General features: G+C 44.0%; 7 protein-coding genes across 18 annotated transcripts; 4 read left to right on the forward strand and 3 right to left on the reverse strand.

Moving 5' to 3' along the window:
• The first annotated feature begins 421 nt into the window (after positions 1-421).
• Positions 422-1,127, forward strand: Prosbeta3 (proteasome subunit beta type-3). The gene has a single exon (XM_020955486.2). The coding sequence runs from the start codon at positions 422-424 to the stop codon at positions 1,037-1,039; it is 618 nt and encodes a 205-aa protein (XP_020811145.1). The 3' UTR covers positions 1,040-1,127.
• A 41-nt stretch (positions 1,128-1,168) lies between these two features.
• LOC110186336 (MYG1 protein C27H6.8) lies at positions 1,169-4,943 on the reverse strand. Its single transcript, XM_086840501.1, has 4 exons — positions 4,502-4,943; positions 2,419-2,539; positions 2,054-2,363; positions 1,169-1,991 (listed from the first exon to the last, which is right to left on the reverse strand). The coding sequence occupies exons 1-4, from the start codon at positions 4,574-4,576 to the stop codon at positions 1,250-1,252; spliced, it is 1,248 nt and encodes a 415-aa protein (XP_086696627.1). The 5' UTR covers positions 4,577-4,943; the 3' UTR covers positions 1,169-1,249.
• LOC110186334 (facilitated trehalose transporter Tret1) lies at positions 2,822-13,830 on the forward strand. 12 transcript variants are annotated; one of them, XM_086840491.1, is made up of 8 exons: positions 4,909-5,101; positions 6,739-7,013; positions 7,130-7,266; positions 7,795-7,911; positions 7,975-8,060; positions 8,393-8,509; positions 11,973-13,343; positions 13,413-13,830. In XM_086840491.1, the coding sequence occupies exons 2-8, from the start codon at positions 6,964-6,966 to the stop codon at positions 13,686-13,688; spliced, it is 2,154 nt and encodes a 717-aa protein (XP_086696617.1). In that variant the 5' UTR covers positions 4,909-5,101; positions 6,739-6,963; the 3' UTR covers positions 13,689-13,830. The 12 variants fall into 12 exon arrangements, with proteins under 12 accessions (XP_020811141.2, XP_086696621.1, XP_086696617.1 ...); XM_020955481.2 differs by having other exon boundaries at positions 4,950-5,101; positions 6,844-7,013; XM_020955480.2 differs by having other exon boundaries at positions 4,952-5,322.
• On the forward strand, positions 9,702-10,820 carry LOC110186337 (tabinhibitin 3). The gene is made up of 3 exons (XM_020955484.2): positions 9,702-9,857; positions 9,924-9,992; positions 10,164-10,820. Exons 1-3 carry the CDS (start codon positions 9,714-9,716, stop codon positions 10,746-10,748), a joined length of 798 nt encoding a protein of 265 aa, XP_020811143.2. The 5' UTR covers positions 9,702-9,713; the 3' UTR covers positions 10,749-10,820.
• A 9-nt stretch (positions 13,831-13,839) lies between the features above and the next one.
• On the reverse strand, positions 13,840-15,841 carry LOC110186609 (WD repeat domain phosphoinositide-interacting protein 3). The gene is made up of 4 exons (XM_020955841.2): positions 15,588-15,841; positions 15,427-15,513; positions 14,601-15,356; positions 13,840-14,532 (listed from the first exon to the last, which is right to left on the reverse strand). The coding sequence occupies exons 1-4, from the start codon at positions 15,652-15,654 to the stop codon at positions 14,426-14,428; spliced, it is 1,017 nt and encodes a 338-aa protein (XP_020811500.1). The 5' UTR covers positions 15,655-15,841; the 3' UTR covers positions 13,840-14,425.
• Positions 15,842-15,944: 103 nt separating this feature from the next.
• E(var)3-9 (Enhancer of variegation 3-9) lies at positions 15,945-18,415 on the forward strand. Its single transcript, XM_020955498.2, has 4 exons — positions 15,945-16,415; positions 16,467-17,319; positions 17,393-17,440; positions 17,502-18,415. The coding sequence occupies exons 1-4, from the start codon at positions 16,227-16,229 to the stop codon at positions 18,158-18,160; spliced, it is 1,749 nt and encodes a 582-aa protein (XP_020811157.2). The 5' UTR covers positions 15,945-16,226; the 3' UTR covers positions 18,161-18,415.
• Positions 18,416-18,422: 7 nt separating this feature from the next.
• On the reverse strand, positions 18,423-24,438 carry LOC110186349 (uncharacterized). Its single transcript, XM_020955497.2, has 4 exons — positions 22,829-24,438; positions 20,176-22,717; positions 19,364-20,103; positions 18,423-19,190 (listed from the first exon to the last, which is right to left on the reverse strand). The coding sequence occupies exons 1-4, from the start codon at positions 24,032-24,034 to the stop codon at positions 18,678-18,680; spliced, it is 5,001 nt and encodes a 1,666-aa protein (XP_020811156.2). The 5' UTR covers positions 24,035-24,438; the 3' UTR covers positions 18,423-18,677.
• Positions 24,439-24,638: the final 200 nt, after the last annotated feature.

The raw sequence follows: 24,638 nt of genomic DNA on the forward strand, positions 1-24,638 counted from the left end.
TTTACAACGATAAATTTTATGTAAGCACGTTTGATTCCATTTATATTTTTAATTAGTGTTGAAATTGATTTTTAATAAGTGTTTTGCGAAAACTCAATTTTTTTAATGTGAAATTTTAAATATTCTACATTTATATTTTAAAGATTTAATTTTTAAACTTTATTGAACCTTATTTAATATATTTAAAGCCACATTTAGCTGTAAAATAGCCAACTTTGTCAGCTCGGTGCATGTCATTCCATCAGAGTAGGCGTTGCCACATCACTTCCCATTCGGCCGTCATTATTAGTCCATTTCCCATTCGCAGTCTGGCAACGCAGGTTGAGAAACAAAAAGTCATCTTCACTGGCGGCGTTTAGCGTTTTGCAAAATTTTGATTCCCCTGCAAAGTAAATTGAGTTAAGCGAGCAGCACCGTCACCATGTCGATTTTAGCCTACAACGGAGGATGCGTCGTGGCCATGCGCGGTAAGGACTGCGTGGCCATCGCCACGGACCACCGCTTCGGAGTCCAGGCGCAGACCATCTCAACGGACTTTAAGAAGGTGTTCCACATCGCTCCACGCATGTTCCTGGGCCTCACTGGCCTACAGACAGACATTCTGACCGTGCGGGATCGCCTAATGTTCCGAAAGAACCTGTACGAGACCCGTGAGAGCCGCGAGATGGCCCCCAAACCCTTCTCGGCCATGCTCTCCAGCTTTCTCTACGAGCACCGCTTCGGCCCGTACTTCATCGAGCCGGTGGTGGCTGGACTGGATCCCAAAACCCTGAAGCCGTTCATCTGCAACATGGACCTGATTGGGTGCCCCAACGAGCCCGATGACTTCGTTGTGGCCGGCACCTGTGCAGAGCAGCTGTACGGCATGTGCGAGACGTTGTGGCGCCCAGACCTGGAGCCGGACCAGCTGTTTGAGGTGATCGCCCAGTCCATGATGAACGCCTTCGACCGTGACGCCATGAGCGGTTGGGGCGCCACCGTGTACGTTATCGAGAAGGATAAGATTACAGAGCGCTCGTTGAAGACCCGCATGGACTAAAGACGTTATCGAGAATTCCGATTGGTGATTTTGTATACAGAAAAACAGAAGATATAACATACAAATAAAATTTGTTAAGGTACCCACATATCATCTTCATCGAAGGAATATTGTCAGTTGCATCCATCGTTCAGAAAAGAGAAATGAGGCTTTATTTATTTTAAAACATTTTTTCGCTTAATACAATTAATTTGAGGTACAAAACTGGAGTTATTGCTCCTCCGACCACTCGATTGACTTTATGGCCATCGCCATGGCGGCCTCTTCATTTTTAGCGCCGCCGATAAAGCCATTGTGATGAACGAACACGAGATCTTTGATGCCTGTCTTCTCACTAAGATCATCATCCCTCAATCCTCGCCACGGCGTGGGCAGAAACTTGCGTCCCAGGAAGCTACTGGGTGTTACGGGCACTCCGGCCACTCGATAGCCTGTGCCGTCGTTAAATATGACAAGTTTGGGCACTCCCTCCACATTGTATTCCTTCTCTAGGTCGGCCAGATGAGCCTTCCAGGGGCAGAAGGTCTTCAGTACGAGAATCTCGCCAGTGGGATAAACGTTTTTTGCTCCTTCCAGAGCCGCTCGGACATGATCCCTGGCCGCAATCCACGAGCAGACAACCTCCAGAACGTTTTCGACGAACTCTCGTCCAGCAATTTCCATTGCCTTTTGGAATCGCTGGTCAATGTCCACGCCGACCTCCTGCCAGGAGGGATTCAGTTTTCCAATACGAGCGGATAGATGAGTGGACACTTTGTATACAGGTTCCCCGCCTTCGAACATGGGTACTCCGTTGTCAATGGCATCCAGTTCGCTGATAAAATTCCGGTAGATCTGTGTGAAGGCCAACTTTAGGTTCTCTGGTGAGAGTTGGATGCCCTTTTCCTGCTGCAAGATGCTCTGGATGATTCGTTCGCCATAGTGACTGTATATTAAGCCAGCGCTGCTTAGCCTGGTGGGGATTTAGTAAACAGTTAGATAAGGTTCCGTGGAACAAACTCCCCAAGAACTCACCTGATCACATTGAACTCTTCGCTGACTTCGGGACAAATGCTCTTGAAGGTTTCTGTAAAGGATTTCTGGTGATGATCGTACCACTTCTTGGCATGATCATACTCGCCGCCTACGTCCACAATGATGTCGCACTTTTCCCGCAGTGCCTTGTCGTCCCGGCTCCTGAAAATTTCCGCATGTTCGTACTCTGGCAGCTTCTTCAGCATGAAGCATGCAACGACCTCATCGCAGTGGAAAGTGCCGCTGTGGGTGCCAATCCACAAAGAAGAGCGCTTGGGTGGAGTTCCTCCAGTCATTATAAATAGTTGTCCTGATCAAAAGGAATTTGTTATTTCAATTAGAAACGATTTTTAATAAAAACTTACGAAAACGCGGCAAGAACCGGAACATAAGAACCAGTGTGACCACTAAATACAAAATTGGAGTTGCCAGACCGAGTTGCTTGACCAGTGTGATTACAAAATAACCTCGAATAGTGTGGCAGCACTGAAAACGGTTTTTTAAAGCAGATGTATTTTAAAAGCTTAAAAATTAAACTAAACGCTCTAATTATGTATATTTAAAAAAAACGTAAAATAATTTTAGAAAATCCGTTGTCTGTACCAAGCACCGCCAGCTCAATACCTCTCACCACTCGTTTGCATGGGCGAACCTGTTGGAACAATTAATTAACAATAATTTGCTAATTTGTTAGACAACAACTTATAGGCAGCCATTCGGGTTTTTTTTATTGGATGGTTCATTAGAAAATTATTGGGCGAAAATATCAGTAAGTTTTTGCTTCTCAAGACACACGCATGGATAGTGGATAAGGCGTATTAAAAACAAGGATTAACCAATAATGGCAGAAGCTCGCTTACGCCGAAATATTAGTCGGCAAGTACCAGCAATGTAAGAGGACAGTTTTATTAAATATATGGAATTCGGAATCTCAGTGATTAAAATGGCATTTATTGACCCAGTGCGTGATGTAGTGACGTCTTATATAATCAGCTGATGCCTTAAACTGTTTAAATTTCTCATTTCCGTTAATTGTGAGCGACGAACAACAATTAAAATCAAAAATAGCCACAGTGCCTATTGTGCGAATCCGGGCTACACCGAAAAGTAACATAAATCACAGCCGACGTGTAGATCACGTGTAGGAGCGGAGAGCGCACAAAAAGAAAACGATTTAATTTTAATCGTTGCACAGGCATTTTCCTCGTTTAGAGCCTCCCACGACCTTCGAAAAATGCGAAGCGCTCGGAAATTGTTTAGAAAAGGGAAGCTAAAGCTTTGAAACCAGTTTCTAAACACTTTTCCAAATGAAATGCGAAACGCAGCTCACATTAAAATGCAATTATCCCGACACCAACATCAACTCATAGCGGGTTGGGGCATGGGGGCTCGAGATCGATGCAGACACGCTCCTATCGCAATTTGGACTCGATTCCGACCCCAGCCTCTTTCAGCATGCAGCTTATCTTTCCCGATTACGTTAGAAGTTCATTGCCACTGAGCGAAAATTGCGCTTGTTTTCACAATTGACTTTGTAATTATATTTTCACGCCCATGTACAAATAATAAGCAAATGGCACAAGCAAACAAAGTACCTTTTAGTACCTAGTATAAGGTATTTAAGGTTTGAGGGTATATTGGGATCATATTAGGTTTGTTTATTTGAAGCCAATTTACGTGTTAAAAAGAGTTATCAATATATACAATATAAGCCCATTCGTAATATTTCTGGCGCTTTTCACGTACATGAATAATGTTAAATGTTTAATATGTATACTAAATTTTTCAATTCCTTGCATAGGGTAAAAATTTTTCTACCTACAATAAGCTTACACCTTTGAAGTTATATTAGCGCAGCTTTTTTCCAAATAAATTGGCTAATAACACCCATGTGTGACTAACAGTAATGCTTGAACGCGTCCCAGTGAAGTTTATTCCAATTATCTGGAGCAGACAGCAAATACATTAAAAATTTTGGGAGATGACGGTTTTGTAGAATTTAATGCTGATTTGCTCAATAGTTATTTAAATAAATTTATTTTTTTATTTTTAATGACATACTTTGTGAAAATAATGATGTTTTTAAAATTTGTTGTAGATATTTCAGGAATTTCTAATTTTTTGTTGGTGGAGTACTCAGCTTAAATAATTGTTTACTCTCGTGTTCTGGTATTTATTTAAACTACAAGCTTTTGCAACCGTAAATAAATAATAAAATGACCGATGAGTTTATTTTAAACTGAAATAGAATACCTCACTTGGAGAAAGTGTCAAGTGCTATTCATTCGAGTTTAAGTGAACTTAAGTAGCTTTTCTGTACTATTTCAGTGATCAAAGAGACTGGGGACCCACTTTGCGTTCCGTTCTATTCATGTGTGACGGGTTTATGCAACTGTCGTTATTACGAGAATTTACCTTTTCCTACTTGCATTTTAATCAAATACGTACGTTGTGTTCACTTCGAGTGCGGAACCTGAATCTGAAGGAATGCTCGAGGTGCTGGCGACACATAGCGATACCCATAAAGATCCAGAAAGCATATAGCTCTGGCTAGCGGCTTTAGTGGGCAGATTTAGTAGTAGCCGGGCATTGATGAGGTAAATAGACAAGTAAACAGGTTTTTCGTCCGTTTAATTGTTCTCTCGCTCAATGAATTTATTTTAGGAGGGTTTTGCTTTGTTATTTATTTTTTTTTTTTGTTACCAAATTTCCTACATTCCACATTGACACAAATGCCAGTTGAGCTTTTTGTTTAATTTTTTGTCTCTGCTACTGCTGCTGTTTTTTTTATTTTTATTTTTGCTGCGCTTCGATTTGTAAGCTTAGCTTAATGGAAAGCTTGCCGAGCCGCTTTTGTTGTAACGGGAAAGAGAATCGCGCGCTTAACTTTGGCTTCGGTTTCAGTTTGTTTTGACCGCGCGACACGCTCTGAGGTGTTTGTTGCCCCAAAGCGTAGACTTGTCGCGGAATAAAAATACGAAAATTATACAAAACCCATTTAATATTAACCATAAAATTAGTTAAAGTTCGACGCTTGCACAGTTCACGGTCTGTGGCGGGCGGCAGGAGTCGGTGAAACCTGTTCAAAATTTCACCAAAAATAAAAGGCGAAAGTTCAACAAACCGATTAAGCCTTAAATCCCTTAATAAACGTCCTATATGCGTGTATTATACACGACATCGATTGAGTGCAGTGTTCTCAACTTCAACGACGGGTTTTTCCGTGGCACGCCACTCCGTTGCATATCCCCAGACAGCGACCCTTTTATGTAAATGAAGTTAGAAGTTGGATTTGTTGGTCAAAAGTCAACATTTGGCTTTATTAAGCCCGTTTCAGGGAGCGAGTGTGTGCATTGTGCAACCTTTCAGCGAAAAAGATATTTGAGTTTAAATTAAAAATACAAAAAAAAAAAAAAAAACGTATAAATATACCATTTGCCAGAATGATACGAGTGTTTTTAAACAATAAATAAAATTCCAATATATATAATAAAAGAAATCGGTTAAGTTGTTATATTTTAAATTGTGGAAATCGTATTATTACCTATTTACTGAGTCGAGCAGGCAATTTAAACCAAAACTCTAACAATGTTTATAATAATTCTCGTAATGTAAAGCCTTTCATTATTAAAATGACATAGAAATATTTTTATTTATAAGAATATGTTTAAATATATTCATTACCTAAAGATAAGCTTTTGAAAATTAACTCTTGCATTCTTAAATTTTATCTCACTTTTTGAAATTGAATCAAGGAAGTTGAAATGTGCCTTCTTTATGGCCTAGTAAATACTGCTATCAGAGTAAACACAAAAACAAACGAGAAAAGAGGTTAAAATACGTGCCAAAATTCTCGGAATGGTGGAACCACCGGGAATCCACTTAGCCAGATTCAGTTGAGGTGCGCCCGCTGGGATCGGTCTTTCGTTTTCGGTTGGAGTATCGGTTTTTTTGGGTTCATCGTGAAAATCAGTTAAAACCAGTTTGTGGATCCCGTGACCGCAAGGCGATTTATTACGCATCTCATAGATATCGTACCATTCCACTCCATCGCCTAACCCTATGCACCTGTGATGAACTGGTTTCCCAGCTCAAGGCTTTTCCTTTTTCTTTTTCTCTTCATTTTTTTGTGACAGCCTCGAGATTTGTTGGCTTACTTTGCTCATATGCATAAAATGCATTCATAAATCTCCTTTTTAATATGTATTTCTTTTTAATACGTGTTCAAAGATTTCTCCCAAAGCTTATCACGTGAGACTCGGCAAAAATGCAAAATTATTGGCCATCATTGTGACTTAACTAATAATCTGCATATTAAATCAGTTTGAAATAAAGCAAAATATGTTGCACTATCGGTATTGTTTTAAATAGACTTCATTGATTTTTTAATTTTTTAAGCTTCTAATTATATTTATTTCAACAAAGTTACATTCATTTCAATTAAATTTAAAAGCTCTTAAGTACAAAAAGAAATGATTTCCAATGCTTTCTCACATATAAACACGTAATATTTTAATTGTGTCAAAAACTTCAGCACTCCCAATCGCATAATAAACGAGCCGAAAGCCAAAAACCAAAAACCAAAAACCAAAGCCCTAAAGAAAGAAAGCAGCCAAACAAGAAGAGCTATTAATGTCCAATTATAATGTATTTTCTTCGTTTTTGTGTGTGTGTGATTTCGAAAGGCTTTTGCCACTTAGCACTCAGTGCCGAACGCGTATCGATAAGTAACGATAATGATCAATAATGCTCACCAAATGATGCTTAACTGAGTGAAAATCAATACGCAGGCAAAATCACCCAAAACCCCGAGACTTAAAAACAATAATAAAATCAAAGGCAAACAAGCAGACGCTTGAGCAAACAGAAGGGCGCATTACGTATACGTCGCCCATCAAGTATACGCCGCGATGTCCAATGGCAAGGCTGCCACAGCAGCCGCCACAGCTGAGAAAAATGGGTAAAGTAACTGCTGCCTGCATTTTTTCCCACTTACTACAGACAATAGCTTAATTGTTAACTAAAATTAATCGAATGCCAAACAAACAAATACAATTTTCCCCATTTCCGTTACAGCGCGCTGAACGATCGGCCATTGTTCATGCAAAACGGCAGCGGCGGACGCACTGCATCCAACGATGTGGAAGTCAGCAACTTTAGACGCGCCCTCCCACAGTTCATAGCTGTTAGTATTAAGAACATATTGCTATTCGGTAAATAACAACAAAACATATTCCAGCTACATGTATTTTTTCACAGGGGAAATGAATTCACGAAACTATTGATTTTTAAATCGTAAATCATACAAAAAAATCTGAAAAAAGCGGTGCAAATTAATCATAATTAAAGTCAGTGAGTTGCCAGAAGTAAACAATGTATTTATTTTAAAGTTTATTGTTTTTTTTAAGCCATCACCTAGTTGAGAGAATTTTATTTAAATTGTCATCACTAATTTAAATTGCTTGTTAAGAAAAAGCCACACCTGCTTTTAAACAGAATTTAAAAAATATTATGAATATTAGTTAATTAGTTAATTAACTCAATAATTTATTGTGTGCGATTTAGCTTTTAATTTGAAACGTGTTTTTTAGAGAGTTGTATGACACTATAAAACTCGTTTGTTTTGTATCAAGTAAAGTGAATTAAGTGTATAAGACTTCATTCTCCTTTGAAAGATACGATTTAAGCTTTATATTATTCTTGTTAATACTTAATATACAAATTCAATGTGCTTTGTTCAGGATATGGCATGACCTTAGGGTTCCCCACAATTGTGATTCCCGCCATTCAGGGCGGCGAGGGACGCAGTGAGACCAGTGGCGACATAGTCCTCAACAAGGATGAGATCTCTTGGTTTAGTACGTTTCCAGCACTTCAAATTATCAATATAATGTATAATTAACCCACTAATTTACCTCTAGGTTCAATTAACCTTATTTGTGTCCCACTGGGTTGTCTGTTCTCCGGCCTACTCACTCAGCCATTGGGCAAACGGAGAGCCATGCAGGTGGGTTTAATAAATAGTGCAATAGTAAAACAGCATAGCCTTTAAATAGGAGTTTGTATTTGTTAATAACAAAGGGCAAGCTAAAATTGAGCAATTGCCACCGCATGCAAAGGTGTAATTTTTTTTTTGGCACACACCTGAAATGATGATCATAAGGCCACTTAGCCGCAATCATCTGCGGCTCATCAGGCGCTCCTCCGATTACTTGGAACACTGACACACTGAGCTGGAAACGAGCGCTGCGTGACTTTGTGGGAGGGTTATGGTTATGCAATTATGCTCATCCGATGGTGCTGATCCAAACTCTGCTCTTCCCCTGTCTGTATCCGCAGTTTGTCAATCTTCCGATACTGGCCGCCTGGCTGATGTTTCACTTCTCGACGCGCACGGAACACCTGTATGCGGCTTTGTGCTTGGCTGGACTTGGTGGCGGATTGATGGAGGCGCCGGTAAGTGAATCCCAAGCCACACTGCTTAATAGCTCTGAAATATATAGTCAAACCCTTATCTAACCTAACACTTGGGGCACCTGTGAACTGCCACCTCTTAAAATCCATTCTCCCGTTGCCTGTTTTATTTATCTATTAATTTGCATAATTCCTCAGAAATGGGGACTTTTCACATTTCCCCACGGAGTTGTGAATTTCTCAAAGCTAAGCTGTTGAAACCGCAAAATTATGCAAACCAAATATCCGGGAAAACATGACAATAAAAAGATTGCCCATCAAAATATTAAAGTAACAGAAGCCAGAGATTACTTAAGTGTAAAAAGTACCGAGTTCTCACCTATTAGCCACAATATCATTTAGAGGTTTTATATCTACACAGATCTTTGTAATTGTCTTGAAATGAAAAGGGAAAAAAGGGAAACAAAACTGAATACAATCAGAATTTACTATTTACGTAATTAGGTTAAATTACAGAAGATAAAAATCTTTAAGGCTAGTTTTTTACATCACACTTATAAACAAGGCAGAACGATTAAGAAAAAAGAAGAAGGCGTTGTTTGCGAAAGTTTGTATACCCTTGCAGTTAAAATAGTAATAAATAGGCTAAAATTGCACCAACATTAATTTGGAAAGCTTTTCTGTGCTACATTTTAAACCGCTAACAAATCTGCATATTGCGTTTGTTGATGCTGGTAAAAAATGTTGACAAAAATTAAAATACCCTGAAAAAAGGTATAAAAACAGGCAATTTGTGTAAATAATTAGTGTTTTTCAAACATCATAAATGAGCCAAAAATGCATTAATTTCAATTCGGAACGCTGTTCTGTGCTAGTTTTTATAGGGCTAACAAATCTGCATACTTGGTTTTAAGATTTAAAAGTTTCCATTTTTTATCAAATTTTGACAATTTTAATGATGTAACCCCTTTTCAAATTTTGAAATTTTGACCAAAATTTCAAAAATTTAATTTTCAACCGGACTTGGCTAGATCGAATCCGCTGTTTATTCTGATCAAGAATATATTTGATTTTGAAATTATAATACCCTGCACGGGTGTAAAAATCATACCAATAGTTGAAATTCCTCTCAATTATGTTTTTATTGGTTATTTAAAGCATATAAATTGCAATTACCCAGTCAAAGTTCCATTAAGTTTTTAATTATTATATAAAGCATTGCAGTTTCGCTGTATTGTTTCATTAAATGTTTTATACCATTCGAAAAATGAAACTTTTGTGGATTTTAATGCTTTTACTGTTTGTTTGTGTACTGATAGATGGTAAGGTTGTCTATCGAACTCGATGGCCAAAATACGAACCGAAAAATACTTATGCCGAGCCAGTCAAGGTGGGATTTTCATAACGACTCTCTGAATTTTTAAAATTATTTAATATGAAATATTACACTTGCAAGCCGAAAGACTACTGCATAGCAAATCTTTGCCCTGCGGGTCAAAAGCATGTAACCTGTGGGAAAATGTTTGTAAGTAGATATTTGCACCGAACTAAAGATTCTTGACATTGACATTAAAGCCCAAACTAGAAAATAAAACAATCTTTATGTTAATGAATTTTCATCAGGATTTTGTAAAAAATCAAACGAAGATTCAAATAGCTTGGTCATAAATTCATAAATTCGACCCACTCGTTTTAGTGGAGTACCCAATGTGGCCCCCGGCACGAGGGCTTGGATATAAACTATTGCATGAGGAAGATTGTGAAGGTTCTTAACAAACTTCGGGCCCAAGTAGTGAACGGAAAGACCCAGCTGCCGCAGGGAAAGGAAATGCCCGAGGTGACGTGGGACAAAGAACTTGCCACTATGGCGATGCGGGTTAACAACCAGTGCAACGATTACCCCGTCGGACTTTGTGCAAACACGATGCGTTATAGGGAGGTGGGCGAGTCCTCCGACTTTCGCTTCCTGGATGCTCAGCCTAATATAAACGTAATCGGCTTCTTCAGGAGCTGGTTCGAGCAAGCGTCCAAGATGCAACACGGCGACGTTTCTAACTTCCCGAGCTTGACCGGTCTGAATCCGGAGGTTCTGGCGTTCGCCAACATGATTAACTCCAAGGTTACAAAGTTTGGCTGTGGAGTTCTTACCACAACCAAAAAGCGATTTATCACCTGTATATTCGACAAGAGGCTTAAGCCTGGCCAGCAGCTCTACGAGTTAAAAGGGGGAGGGAAACGAAATCTTGATGTGCCAGAAAATAATAATGAATCTAAAATTTAAAAGATTTTTGTTTTACATATATATACATATGTTATTTCAACATAAATATTATATTAATAATTGAAAACTGAAGAATCTCATTTTTATTTTTAAAGCGAGAACTGTTTTTAATCTTGTGAAAACAAAATACATTTATTTAATAATTTCAATGTAAACGGTTTTAGTTTAGAAAGAAAGCTAAATTCGACACGCCGAAATTTATACAACCTTGCAGTTAATTATACAATCAAATCGAAAATCAATTATAACTAATCTTAAAATATTTGAATCTATATTAAATCAAAGTGTCAAGAACACATAACTAAGCCAAAAAGGCATTCATTTAAATTCGGACAGTGGTCCTGTGTTAGTTTTTGTTAGGTTAATAAATCTTTACAATCTAAACAAATACAATTTTTGAACATTTTAACGATAAAATTTCGAAAAAATCTCTCAAAAATGGCTAGAAAGATGCTGCTGTTGATGCTGATCAAGAATATGTCGGAAATGACTCCTTCATGACTAAAATTTGAATAACCTGCTAGGGTATTAAAATATATAGAGTGTGATATATTACAACTGTCAATTAGGAATAAGTTAAATTAAGAAACAAACTATTATTTTATACATTTTAGTATTTTTGTTTGTTTACATTTAAAAAAAGTCTTAGTTGTCAGATTACATACTAAACAAAAGTTCCAGATTCCTCATCTTCTCTTAAGCTCAAATTCTATCAATACGATCTGAGAAGGTCATCACGTATGAACATATGACCATTAACTCAACTATTGTAGATTCAATCCGAGTGTTTTTATGTCAATTTGTGATTACCCCTCACGATCGCTTCCACAGCTGACCCACAAATTCCTTTTGCAACAATGGCTTAAACCACATCGTCAGTTAGTTTGCTTTCAAGTATAGTTTTTTTCTGGCCTTGGCCAGCTCCTTGAGAACTCTAGTTGCCGCTTGTCACTTGACGTAGGCACAAGTTGATGGTAGTTTTAGATACGTTTATTAACCCTCTGGTATTTGAGGGGTTTCGTTTCATTTGGCTATAGGAAAGGCAGCTATAATTTGAAATTGAAATTACGTACATATAATATAATCTCCCCTTTTTTGTGAGCTGAACAATTCAAATAACTTTTCAAGGTATTTATTGATATAATAATTCTTGAGTTTAAGGTGCCTGGGTAGGGTTAATTCCTCTGGTAATGACTACTAACGACTACTCTTGCTATTCTTCAGGTGCTTACCTATGTGGCCGAGATCACAGAGCCCAAGTATCGTGGCATTTTGTCAGCTTTGGGAACCACCTGTGTCATCACCGGTGTCTTTATCCAATTCATTCTGGGTTCCCTGATGGACTGGCGAAGTGTTGCAGCCGTAAGTTCGGCCTTTCCGGTGATCACCATTGTGATGCTGTGCTTTGTGCCAGAGAGTCCGGTTTGGCTGATACGAGAGCAGCGTTTCCGGGAGGCGGTCAAGTCCCTGCAATGGCTGCGCGGCTGGGTGCCGGAGCACAAGATCGAGGCGGAGTTCAATCAGCTCTATGATGAACTTATCACCCAGAAGGCCATCGAACTGACAGCGGACGGTATTCCGTTGCCGGGACAGCGGCGAACGTTGAGTCAGCGCCTGAGGATGTGGCGCAAGCGAAGCTTCCTGGTGCCCTTCCTCCTGGTCTCCTTCACCTTCTTCACGGGCCACTTTTCCGGCAAGACGCCGCTGCAAACGTATGCTGTTCAGATATTCCACACTCTCAAGGCTCCGATGAACAAGTACCACGCCACCATCCTGCTGGGAGTAGCCGAGATGCTGGCCACCATTTTGGGTGTGATACTCATCCATTTTACCGGAAAAAGACCCTTGGTTTTGGTTTCCACTGTGGGCACTGGCCTGTGCTTCTTCGGCACAGCCACCTATGCTCATTTCCTAAATGAAGTTCCCGGGTTTACGGTCAACAATGTGGTGGTCAATGCCTCATCCCTTGTTCCTCAGGAGGCGATTCTCTCGCAGGCAAATATCTCAAAAATCTTTGAGACCGAAAAGAAAGCCATAAGGGAGGAAGCGGACCAGTTTACTACACAATTTCCGGACTTGGAGACAACTACAATGTTTCCATCGGAACCCTATAACCGGAGTAGAAGAGAAGTGGATGAGACAATGACCACCGAAGCACAAGTGGACACCACTATGTGGCCAGAGTCTAGTAGCAGTGCGGTGCCCAGTTCATCAGCAACACCAGGAGTATCAACGACGACAAAGCCTCCGATTGCGGAGGATATCCTTTTGGTGGTGCCTAAGCAGGAGCACAACTATCTGGTTTGGGTGCCACTCATCCTCCTGCTGCTTTCCGCCTTCTTCTCGCATCTGGGCATCCGAATGCTTCCCTGGATATTGATTGGCGAGGTCTTTCCGGCCGAGATACGAAACACTGCCTCGGGCTTTGCTGGAGGAGTGGGCTATATATTTGGCTTCTTGGCCAACAAGCTCTTCCTGCTTATGCTGAGTGCACTAACTCTGCCCGGAACCTTTGCCTTCTACGCATCCGTGGCATTTGTCGGAACCATTGTCCTGTACTTCACCCTTCCAGAAACGGAGGGACGCACTCTGGGTGTAAGTAAATTATAGATATCATAAGTAAATCAATAAACTAAATTAACTTCATTTTCTTTTTTCCATTAGGAAATCGAGGCACACTTCTCCAAGAAATCCGACATGAATCTATTGCGCAAGCAGCCCAGCAATAGATTGCCCGTCAAGGACGAATCGCAATATTCTGGCAATGCTATCAATGTGGATGGGATGCAGAGCTTCCATGTGCCCATCACCTCACAGCAGCAGGCAAAGATCATACATCTGCAGCAGAGCGACTTTGCGCCACGGCCGCCGAACGGAAGGACAGCGGGAGTTGGTATGGCCAATCCGGCCTTTGAGGAGAGCAATACCACGCATCTGTGAGCATCTGGAGCTGGACTGTGAGTCGTCCATGCCCATGTCGCCTGTGTCATCATCCTGTGTCAAAGATCTGTACACGTGCTTAACATTCCCGTGATATTTCTGAGAAATAAACTTAACTACATAGATTTACATACTTATTAAATGATCTCACTTTCTTAATGGTGCAATGGGGGGATCGAATCTCTTCTTTATTTTAAATTATTATTTCAAGGGATTTGCTCTGAAACCCTATGGATAACTTTTCTCTAAAGTTTGAAATCTAATTGACATCATATTCAAAAATAGGAATTGGTAAACAAAAGAACGCCATAGAAATCGCATCGAAAGCATTTAATAATTTAATTCCCTTTCTAAGACGATCAATAGCGATTTCTTTGGCACACTTGAATATGTAAAATATATTTAAACACTTTTCTTAGATTTAAAAGTGACCAAAATAAAATGGTTAAGTAAATGTCCAGTATGTTGTTAAATATTTAATTTTAATGTAAAATGCAGTTGCTTTCTTTAAACTTCTTAGGAAGAACACGGTATCCACAACCAATTCGCACTAATTGATCGAAAAAGCAATAGAGAAGATCCACCAGCTAGTCTTAAGGTTTTCAACTACTTTTTATGTGAACTTGGCTTTTGTAACTCGTATTTAAAGCATGCTTAAAAGTAATATTGTATAACACATTTCCATGGAGATATATATGTATAACTTTATATAGATGCAGCAAGGGCACAGCGGCTTTCTAGGTCTCGTCGTCCTGCAGCTCGAGGAATTGTGTACAGATGTCGCGACTGCATTCGCCCTTGTTGTTGAATAGGAATTTATAATAATGGCCGTCCGCACAAATGGCTTCAAAGTGCAAATTAAAAAGGAATAAGGTTATACCCATAAGATGGCATAATATATTCAGAACTTACCCACAACCGAATTGGGATCGGCGCCAAAGGCACAAACACATCGTGGTCCCTGCGGTATTGAGAACTTCACAAAGCTCCATTGGCTCGAAAAATACTTGGGTATTATCGAGGACTCGCGGGGCTTGTTGTCCTCCAGGTTGAAGACGTGTATGGTGCCATGATCGGAGGCCACCACCACCATGGTGGACTGGTGGTTAAAGTTAATGCAGAAGATGTTTGCATGGTTGCTGCCACGCCTCAGTTCCGATACCTTCTTGCCGCTCTCCGTGTCAAAGATTCGGATGAGGGTGCCCTTCTCACCGGCGGTGGCCAGTCGCGTGCCCTGCAGGTTCAAGGCAATGCAGCTGATGCCTGCCTCGTGGGCGATCACCTCTAGCGGCGCCCGTTCCGTGTTAGCCAAATCAACGATCTGAACGTGACCAGTGCGCCGGCCGGGGAATGCGAGAAGGCTCTTGTTGCTGTGTGGGCACAGTACGCACAAGCCATTGGGATTGGAGCTCGTCTCAAACACATGCAGCTGCTGCGGCTGCTGCGTGAAGGTGAATACCTTGATCACACCCTCCAGCACAACGACGATGCGATCCCTTCGGAGCCGCACCGCCCGCACCGGCTGGTTGAAGTCCAACGATATGGCCGGCGACTTCTTTAGGTCGTCCCACACGATAACCTTATTGGGCGGATACAGTGGCCGGATGCCACCGCCCACCAATGCCAGGTAATTGCACCTGAACAGCATCTCCACATGGCTCAGGCCACCTACGAAAAACAATAGATTTATTTGTAGGCCGTGGGAAATCCGGGTTTTCTTCGCTCTCCCTATCTGTACCTTCTGGGAAGTATTGGCGTTCCTTTTCCTTCAGCGGATCACAGTTGTAGACCCGGAATCCTGTGTCCGTCGCACAGGCAAAGCATCCTGCAACGCAATAGGTAAGTTATAGTATATGGACACCGCAGTATATGAAGTTTATATGTAAACAAGCACCGTACCCTGGTCTTGGTTAAAGGCTGCATAGAGCAGCCCGTTCCCGTACGGGTTTTGCTCCGTGAGGTTCATTGCACGCTCCGCGGGATGTTGGAGACCAGGCGGCCACTAACCACTTCCGTTTCAATTGCTGGACAGAAAAACAAACCAGTGGACGGTACTACGGATGAGATGGAATTTTTTTTTCGTATAAAAACAATGGTTCTAGTGTGACCGAACTGCGCAAAGTGCTACGATTCGATACCCGCCGATGTTTGATAAAAGATTACACGCCCACCGGTGACCATTTTTCGTTAATTAAATTAAATTGCTTGTTAATTAACTTTATTGGTTACCTGGTGAAAGAGATTCCTTCCTGATTTAAATGTTATTATTAGATAGAAAATTAATTTTTTGCTAGTTTTGCAAACGAGAACAAATCAGCTTGGCTTAATATTAAAATTCCAGTGTCTTTTTAACTGTGCAATCCTAACAGCAACAAGTTTTGACGTTCATTTTTTGATTTGTTTTAATAAATTATAAGCGCCGGTTTGAACAAACCACTTTTCTTGTCGATAAATGTAATCGATATTTCGACACCTATTGACCAAATATAAAAACACAAATAAACTTCCACTCGCTCAGGTCACATTTGCTTTAAAATTATGGAGTTCAACACGGATCTCTGCTTCGCGGAGGACTCCATCGAGCCGTGTCGAGCCTGCGGCATATATTTCACACATGGCCTGGGCTTGGACCAGGAGCTCGTGAAACCCTTGTTCGACACGGATGACGCCACATCTCCCACGGACATGGTGGAGATTCTGGAGCAGATGAGCGCTTGGAAAATGCATGTAAGTAAACTGCCTTTCTGTAAACCCTGTGACTAACACTCGTCAACTTAGGTGGCGCGAGATGATGGGAGACCGCAGTACATGTGCATCAGCTGCATCGCTGAATTTCGAAAGCTGCTCAAGTTCAAGCGCAGTTGCCTCGAGACCCAGGAGCAGTTTGGAGAGCTGGAGTTGCAGCGGGAGCACAACGGCGTGGTGATCAAGCGCGAGATCGAAGCCGAACCGGATGAGAAGTTCTGCGGATTTGTCTACCTCGATATATCCGACGAGGAGGAGATCAGCGACGAAGATGGCAGCAGACGCGTCTCCGCCGCCTTCGATATACCGCATGTGCCGATCAAGGAAGAGCACATGGCCCGTGTTCCAATTCAAAGCAAAACGACATTCCTGCCGCCAGAGCCCAAGGAGCTCGAGCCATCTATCGAGTCTAATTTTAAGGAGATGGAAAGCAATAAGCTGAACGGGATGTTTTCACCATCAAGTGGTGATCCCAACACCTTGGTTAACAGCGATGATGATTTTCAGGAGGAGGAGGAGGAGGAAGACATGATCATCAAATTTACTTACGACGATGACGACGAAGCGGCTGCAACGGTGCCACAGCCCCTTGTTGAATCGCAGGCGGTTGTGTCGTGTAAGCTCTGTTCCTACGATTCGCCCAACGAGGAGGCGCACCTGGAACACATGCAGCGAATGCACCTGCTAAAAGACTGGGAGTGCCACTACTGTGCCAAAAAGTTCACCAGTGCCCCGGAGTCTCGCATCAAGTTTCACATGAAGTGGCACAAGCTGCAGCGCCATCTCAAATGTCCCATGTGCGGCTATTTCTGCAGCTCCAAAGAAACGCTAAAGACGCACAAGAAGGCCGTTCACACGCGGACTAAGTGCACTTTCTGTGGAAAAAGTGAGTAAAGTGTACAATTTTAATTGATCTATTTTACATTAATATATATAAATACGTGTATGTATAATTTCAGACATAAGAACGAACTTAATGCAGCGACATTTAAAAACGCATTTGGAAGGTATTTCAACTTTAAACATGTTTTTACCAATATTGCTAAACATTTATATTTTATACTACAGATAGCACCGACCAACTGAACTTATTGCACAAACCGGAGGTCGATGTGGAGACCTCTTCACCTACAGCGGTTCCTATTATTCCAGTGACGACTGGCAGTCCAGAGCCTTTATCTCCTGCGGAATCTCCACTTCCACTGGCATCAACAACTCCTGAAGAAGAAGACTTTTGTGTCTCTGCCACCACAGAGGATGTTCCTGCCGAAGAAGAATCTGCTTCTGCGTTGGAGCCGCCTGCCATCGTTGACTCTCCTGAACCGGATTATTCCGTTAACGATATTTGTGTCGTACAGTGCGCGTTCTGCAGCGACACCTTCGACGATACTGTGCAACTGGGAGCTCATGTGCTGGCCACACATAGAAAACCAAAAAAGAGACTGCATTCTCCAGACAAGACTCCGCCGTCCATTAAGCCGGCGAAGGTCAGTAAGCAAGAGATCGAGAATATCCTACCTTTAGCCACGCCGACGGAAGAAACATTCGCGGAAGATGGCAACTTCAATATAATAGATGGGAGCCTCAATGGTAGCTCCCTATACTCCGAACACAAACACCAGAATGATAACAATAAACCCTACTCGCGGTGTCCAATTTGCCACAAGACGTTCACTCTGAAGTTCAAACTAAATCGACACATGGCGAAGCACAAGCCGCCAATCTGAGGAATTTCTAGTTTAAAGCCATAAAATATTATTTTTTTTACTGTCCCTAAGCAAAGATTCTTAACTCTTAATACTAAAGAAGTATTAGTAAATTTCACTTATGTTGAACCATGTGACAAACATTAAATATTATGTTCCTCAATTTCATTTCATTTGAGATTTCTTTTCAGTTTCCGTGTTAAAACATGTAACTTTTAAGGTTAAGCTAGGTATTACGAAATATGAAATATGAAATATAAAGAAAACAACAAGCAACACGTCGTTAGTTTCATCTGAGTTTTATTGGGTGTGTCTCTCTATACGTAATATAATTATTTATAAATTGTGTTTTCCATAAAATGGGGTTCATTGATAGGGAGGAATTTCTTTCTCTCTACTTTGAAAACTTTTCGCCTAAATAAATCAAATTACAATTTAGTTTTAAAACAAAATTTAAGAAAAATAACCGAAGGAAGAAGGGTAAACAATGTGGTTAAACAAGCCTCTTCACTCTCGATGCAAAGCTTCCTCCTTCCAGTTAATTGCCACTTCCTGTGGCCGTCTTGAGTACCGTGGCCGGGATCAGTTTGGTGGCAAGCGCCTTCCCGGTCGCTTCTCCTCCAGCCACCGTCGTAACGGAGATTTTGCCACCAGACGATGCTCCGGCCGCCGTTGCCATTGGTATCACCTTCAAGCTAGACAGAGGCTTTAGGTTTAGACCCTGCAAGCCCGGCGAAAAGTACAGCTGACCGCCATTGCCTTGCACGGCGAACACTAGATTATTCCCAGCTGTCGCAGTCGTTGCCGCTGGAGATGCTGTTGTCGTGGCGGTACTGGTAATCTGCTTGTTAGCCACCAGCATATTCTTGGCCAGTCGCAGTGTTTGTGTGCCGCCAGCTCCAATAAGCAGCGTTTTGGGCGCCGTGGTTATACCGCCGCCAGAGGAAGTGGTTACACTGTTGTTACTGCTGCTGCTGGTGGCCAGGCGGAGCAGTTGATTGCCCATAATAACGGTCTGTACGGGTGTAGATCCGGCAGGTCGAGCGGGAATCTGTAACATAAACATTGTATTATGAATGGATATTTAATGCAATGCAATCGATATAAATTGATATTTGAACTTTGTCGATTTTTCCCCTCGATATACCCATGTAAGTATATATTCCCAGTACCAGCAGTTGCTTGTCTAACAGCTTTATATATCAAATGTCTTTGATTACTCACCGCTCCCTGTAGCTTCATGGTCTGTCCGCCAATCACAATGTTCTGAGTTGTTCGCACGGCATTTGCAGTCACACCTGCTCCAGAGACCACTGCCCCGGAAGCCGCGCCTGCCGAAGCCACCGTAGTGGTGGCCGTGGTTGTGGTCTGGGTGATGGCGACACTGTTACCGCCCAGCTGTTTTAGCTGCTTGGCATGCACCAGCAAAGGTTTACCTGGCAACACCGTCGTTTTGCCAATGATCTTGGGCATTATAGTGGTTCCACCAGGTCCTCCTCCGCCAACTGTCGTTGTTGCAGTTGCACTTACAATGCGTGCCATTGTGGGCATCTGTTTGGTCGGTTGGTTGGGGCTCAAGGTAATCACATTACCCGTCGAGGAATTGGCCAGATGAATTATATTGTTACCGGCCGAAGTAAGAAGCTTGCCGCCGCCAGCAGGCTTACTTTGTAAGCTGTCCAGGGTGATAATATGACCCGTTCCCTGAGTGGCGTTCCCTGCAGTACCCACTGCAGCTGTCGCTGGCGTTGCTCGAATCACGCGAGTGGCTGCTCCGGTTTGGTTGGTGGCCACCCCCGGTTGCTTGAAATTCTGTAGCACAATCCTTTGTTGCTGTTGCGGCGACACACTCGTTGTCGCTGACTTGACCACGGGGCTACTGGGCGATGTGGCGAGTATTTTGGGACCTGATTTCGGCAGCGCCTGGAATACGATTTTCTTGTTCGATGAAATGGCCGTGTTTCCTATCAAGAAAAAGGGGTTTTTCTGATTAGTCAAATTTTAATTCTTGAATTATTTATACTTGGCAGACTTACCCACAATAATCCTTTGCTGCGGTGAGCTTTGGACTGGACTGACACTGCTGTTCACCTTCACCTGTTTCAGCTGTTGCTGCTGGAGACTGGCAAAGGCCTGGGGCGACATCTTCACAATGGTTCCGCCACCGGTGACGGGGGAACTCGTCGTTGTAGTGATGGGCACGGGATTTGAAGCTTCTGTGGCGGAAATACTCGTCACCGGTTTGCTGGCGACAATCGAAACTGCGCCGATCTTTTGTTGTACAGGTCGCACCGTCTGGGATTGGGGCATCACTCGGGGTCCAAGAATCTGCACAGAGGATGGCTTCGACGAAGTCACCGTGGGGTTTCCAGCTATGGTGGTCCCTCCCACGGCGGGCAACAGTCGTATAATGTTCTTGGGCATCTGAGGTCGTGGCGTTATGGTTAGAGCCTTGGGTTTTCCGGCCACCGGTTGTACCTGCAGTTGCACCTGCTGCTGTTGTTGTTGTTGTTGTTGCTGCTGCTGCTGCTGTTGCTCCATGGGTATAATAAAGTTACCTATCTTATTGTTGGGAGTTGGCTTCTTGATGGTCAGCTTCTTGGTCACTACAGTGGGGGGGACGGATCCCAGCGATTGATTCGGTGTCGTGGCCACATGCACAGTTTGAAAGCCACTTGGCGTGGACACCAGAATGGGCGTGGTGTTGCGCGTTGGACTGATCTTGGAGATCGCAAAGTTGCCAGCCTTGGCAGTAGCCACCGGTCGTTGAACGGTCGTTGGAGCAGGAATGGGAAGAGCCACGGGCTTAAGCAGAGATTTCTGTACCTGCTGTAGGGGATTCGGATTCGGATTTGGATTTGGTGAGGAGGAGGAGGCTGCTACTATCGTTCCCACACTGCCAGTGGCGCCGGGTGGTATGTGGTACTTGAGAGGCGGCACAGGAGGACATTTCACGCCCATTGGCTTCTTCACCTGCACAACAGAAACCGTGGGAACTTGAACTGGTGTCACCACTGCGGGCACCAAGGCTGGCAGTTGCTCCGGCTGTGGGTGGACGTCCAGTAGCACTCCAGATCCTTCACTGCCGTCCGCGTTCTTTGGCCTGGCCAACTGTTTCCGCTGCTGTTGCTTGTGCTTCACCAAGGATTGATTCTGCCGATGCATCCTCTCGAACTCAGCCTCGCTACGATTGCGGTGTAAATAGATCCAGATCTTTCGCCTTGCGTCGTACTTTACGCAAGGATCCTGGCCGCCATGCATGCGATCCAAGGCTCCGCTCACGATGGTCTGCAGCACATTATCCGCCGCCTGTTGGCTCACATACTGGGAGCACTTGAGCAGCTCGGAGATCTCGGCGCGGGTTCCCTCTCCGTTTGGCAGCCGGGCGGTCGCATCTCGCACCAGCGTAAGGATGGTCACGAATGGCGGTCGGTCGTCCACCATCACAGCATGACCTCTCGCCTTGTTCAGCGGCAGACTTTGAGTGTAGATTCCCTTCACTGGTCCAACAACACTTTCGTATCCGTTGAGGCGGTAGGTGAACGGCCGGTGCGGATACTCGAAGCGAATACGCTCCTGCCGCTGGAACTCAAGGATCTCCGCCTGGCTGGCCGTGCGCACAGTCCAGGTGGTGGGACATCTGGGCGGCGGCGTGGGAGATGCATCTACCAGATTCAAGTACGCATTCGAGTTCAGTACTGGACTAAGTTGAGACTGCTCCTCTCGTTGACTTCTCAGCCAGCTGTGGCACAGACCCTGCAGTCGTGTGTCCGAGTCCCGGCCAGCGCCTATCCATTGGTAAATCCCCAACTGCGTCTTGTGCTCAATGTACGGCACATACTCCGGCGGCAGGGAGCCAAAGTCCCCGGACAAGAAATTGATGGCGGATTGCAGCAGCTTGGACCAATCCGGCACGGATCGTTGCCAGTCCCCCGTGGGTATGACCGAGTCCGAGTTGATTTCCCGCCAGCTGGACAGCAGGATTTGTAATTCGCCGTAGGTAAGTCGGTGCTGCGGCGTGGAAACAAACAGATCCCGTAGCAGCGAGAAGAAGGAGGCAGGACGGGGGGAAGCCGGCGGTCGGATAAGCACTTCCCTAGTGGGACTGCCGGTGATGTGACCAGCAGTTGGAGACGCTGCTGCTGCCGGCGGATTGCTGGAGAGATTATGAGGTAGCGTGGGACTCGGACTGGAGTTAGCAATCGGTCCATTCAACGGCTCTAGTTTGGGCACGGGCTGGGGAACAAGAGCAACGGTTGCTGATGCAGGTGCTATTTTCTTTGGCATGGTCTTCGTTTCCCTCGGACTGGGCAGGTGCTCCTGTTCCGGTTGGTCTTCTTCTGGCGCCCGACGACCGTACACCTGCTGAGGTTCATCCAGGAGCATGGGTTCTGCCTCTTCCCCGAACTCGCTCCTGTTCGGCGTGCCTCCTCCAATAGGTACCAAGGCAGGTGGATCGGGATTGAGTCGGGCCATCAGCGCTTTTGGTTTTCGACCTGGCTTGAAGCTTCCCACAAATTGGGCCCGTGTGCAGATGTCGCGTAGGCGCACCTCTGAGGTGTCGAACTCGGGACTGTCCTGTAATGTGAAAGATTATTGGTTTACTAAAGTTTTTGTTTTTATAATTAGAATATTATTTTTATGTGAGGTCCTACTAGGTAGTAGCTTATATTAAACCGTCTCACTTACCGGCTGCTCCACCTTCCGACGCTTGTAATCCCTTAAATACTTTCGAAAATTCTTGTCGTTCAACTGGGGAATCCTCTCCTCTTGCATGAAGCGCAGCACCTGCTCATCGTCCACACCCGGCCGCCGCTTAAAGAAGGTATTATAAATGCATTTCTTGTCAGCCGCATTTGAGGGTCGTCCAGGTCCCGCCGGCTCCGGAGCCCTGGGCTCCTCAAGTTTAAACTCCAGCGGCGTTTTGGTCAGCCGCTCAATTAGCTGGGAGCACTCCTCGTCCTCCTCTTCCTCCTCGGCACTGATGTCGCCAACCTTTAGCTCACATTCGCCCATACAATCCAGGAGCTCCTGGGCGTACCGTTTCTTGGCTCGTTGCGAGCAAAATCGATTCTCCATGGAAAGCGTTGGCGGTTTCCGTTTGCGAGGCCTTTGTCTTGGCAGGGATTTCCCAAAGGCTCCTTCAGCGGGCGGGGCAGAGGTATAAGCATGCTGCAAGAGTTGCTCCCTTGAGAGAAAGAGCTCCTTAGCCAGCTGGCTTAAACGTTCCGCCTGCTGAAAACGGAATTCCCTTCGGCTCGAGTGTTGGATGCTCCGGCGAAGCTGTAGGACATCGGGCCGCAGGTTGCCCTCCTCAAGCTGACGCTGCAGCTGGAGCAGCGGGGACTGCCCGAAACGCTGAAGGCCGCCGTTGAAGAGCTGGACCAAGGTGCGCTGCTGCTCGGCGCTAGCCTGCGCCTGTCCGGAAACCAAGCTGGAGAAATTTGGCAGCAGCGGCTGCAGGCGGGCCTGGACGTGGTGGGGCAACAGCTGCCAGGTCTCCATGGAAAAGAACTCGTGGAATATGGCCGAGTTCTCGCACAAGCCCCGGGGCAGTCTGAAGATATCCCTTCCGCTGAGCTGTGCCAACTCCACCTCGTCCGACTGGCAGGTGGTGGTGTCATCCTCCGTCTCCGAACCGGAGTCAGAGAGCTCTTCGTCCTCGTCCTGATCTTCCTCTAGCGAACCACCGCTCGATGAGGAGCCACTGCTACTGCTCGAAACACGACTCCGCTGGCTGCTACCAGAGCTGCTGCTACTGCTGCTGTCGCTCATCCGGCCGTCCACCTCCTCCTCCTCATCGGAGTCAGCACTTCGACTCGCAATCGGATTTGGAATTGGATTTGGCTTTGGACTAGGCCTGGGCATGGTGTTTATGTTTAGGTTGCTGCTCATCGCCACCAGTTCGTCAGCAGATTTTTTCCGGAACAGCGCCGCGATTTTTTCTCTACACTAATTTACAATTTTTGTCTCTTACGCCGCTGCTGGTCCTGCCTCGTTATATCAATCATGGCATTAGCTGGTTGTTTTCTTCTTTTTTTATTGCTTCGCAGCATGTTTTCTCTACGATTTTTTCAGCATTCCTCGGGCAGCGCGGTCATTCCGCGACGAGTTGGCAGGCCGCCGCAGCACGTTAGTGGTGACCCGATGTCCCGGTGGCGGCTTTCGAGTTTTATGCAATATAAACAAATGGTTTTATGATCATTTTAAGGGTTAATTGACGGCATTGACGCAACAACGCTGCCAGTGGGTCTTAAATGTGTTATGACATTTTTGCTCCAGGTGACAAAATTTTAAAGAAGTGTAGAATTACGGTAGATCGATAGGGATGAGACGATAGTCACGGTGTCAATACTGTGACTCATTTAAAAAAATTTAATAACAATTTATAAACAGTAATCTTAAGGGCTTTTACTTCAAAGCTAAGCAAATGACGAGTTGTTATAAAAAATATCCGGCACAGCAAAATAATAGAAAATATAGAAAAGTAGAAATAACG

Source organism: Drosophila serrata, unplaced genomic scaffold (genome assembly GCF_035046125.1).
Source record: "Drosophila serrata isolate PLE 108 unplaced genomic scaffold, ASM3504612v1 contig_382, whole genome shotgun sequence".
Lineage (NCBI taxonomy): Eukaryota > Metazoa > Arthropoda > Insecta > Diptera > Drosophilidae > Drosophila > Drosophila serrata.

Bases quoted from the DNA above. Each gene is read 5' to 3' on its own strand.
- LOC110186349 (XM_020955497.2), bottom strand. From the start codon at position 24,034: ATGAGCAGCAACCTAAACATAAACACCATGCCCAGGCCTAGTCCAAAG. The intron at 22,718-22,828 runs GTAAGTGAGACG...TTCACATTACAG, and splicing joins GTCGGAAGGTGGAGCAGCCG to GACAGTCCCGAGTTCGACAC. The intron at 20,104-20,175 runs GTAAGTCTGCCA...TTTTCTTGATAG, and splicing joins GCAGCAAAGGATTATTGTGG to GAAACACGGCCATTTCATCG.
- LOC110186609 (XM_020955841.2), bottom strand. From the start codon at position 15,654: ATGAACCTCACGGAGCAAAACCCGTACGGGAACGGGCTGCTCTATGCA. The intron at 15,514-15,587 runs GTACGGTGCTTG...ATTGCGTTGCAG, and splicing joins AGCCTTTAACCAAGACCAGG to GATGCTTTGCCTGTGCGACG. The intron at 15,357-15,426 runs GTACAGATAGGG...TGTTTTTCGTAG, and splicing joins ACGCCAATACTTCCCAGAAG to GTGGCCTGAGCCATGTGGAG.
- LOC110186336 (XM_086840501.1), bottom strand. From the start codon at position 4,576: ATGGGTATCGCTATGTGTCGCCAGCACCTCGAGCATTCCTTCAGATTC. The intron at 2,364-2,418 runs GTAAGTTTTTAT...CCTTTTGATCAG, and splicing joins CCGGTTCTTGCCGCGTTTTC to GACAACTATTTATAATGACT. The intron at 1,992-2,053 runs GTGAGTTCTTGG...AATCCCCACCAG, and splicing joins GAAGAGTTCAATGTGATCAG to GCTAAGCAGCGCTGGCTTAA.
- LOC110186337 (XM_020955484.2), top strand. From the start codon at position 9,714: ATGTTTTATACCATTCGAAAAATGAAACTTTTGTGGATTTTAATGCTT. The intron at 9,858-9,923 runs GTGGGATTTTCA...TACACTTGCAAG, and splicing joins CTTATGCCGAGCCAGTCAAG to CCGAAAGACTACTGCATAGC. The intron at 9,993-10,163 runs GTAAGTAGATAT...CACTCGTTTTAG, and splicing joins TAACCTGTGGGAAAATGTTT to TGGAGTACCCAATGTGGCCC.
- LOC110186334 (XM_020955482.2), top strand. From the start codon at position 2,895: ATGGCAGAAGCTCGCTTACGCCGAAATATTAGTCGGCAAGTACCAGCA. The intron at 2,945-7,129 runs GTAAGAGGACAG...TTTCCGTTACAG, and splicing joins AGTCGGCAAGTACCAGCAAT to CGCGCTGAACGATCGGCCAT. The intron at 7,912-7,974 runs GTACGTTTCCAG...ATTTACCTCTAG, and splicing joins GGATGAGATCTCTTGGTTTA to GTTCAATTAACCTTATTTGT.
- Prosbeta3 (XM_020955486.2), top strand. From the start codon at position 422: ATGTCGATTTTAGCCTACAACGGAGGATGCGTCGTGGCCATGCGCGGT.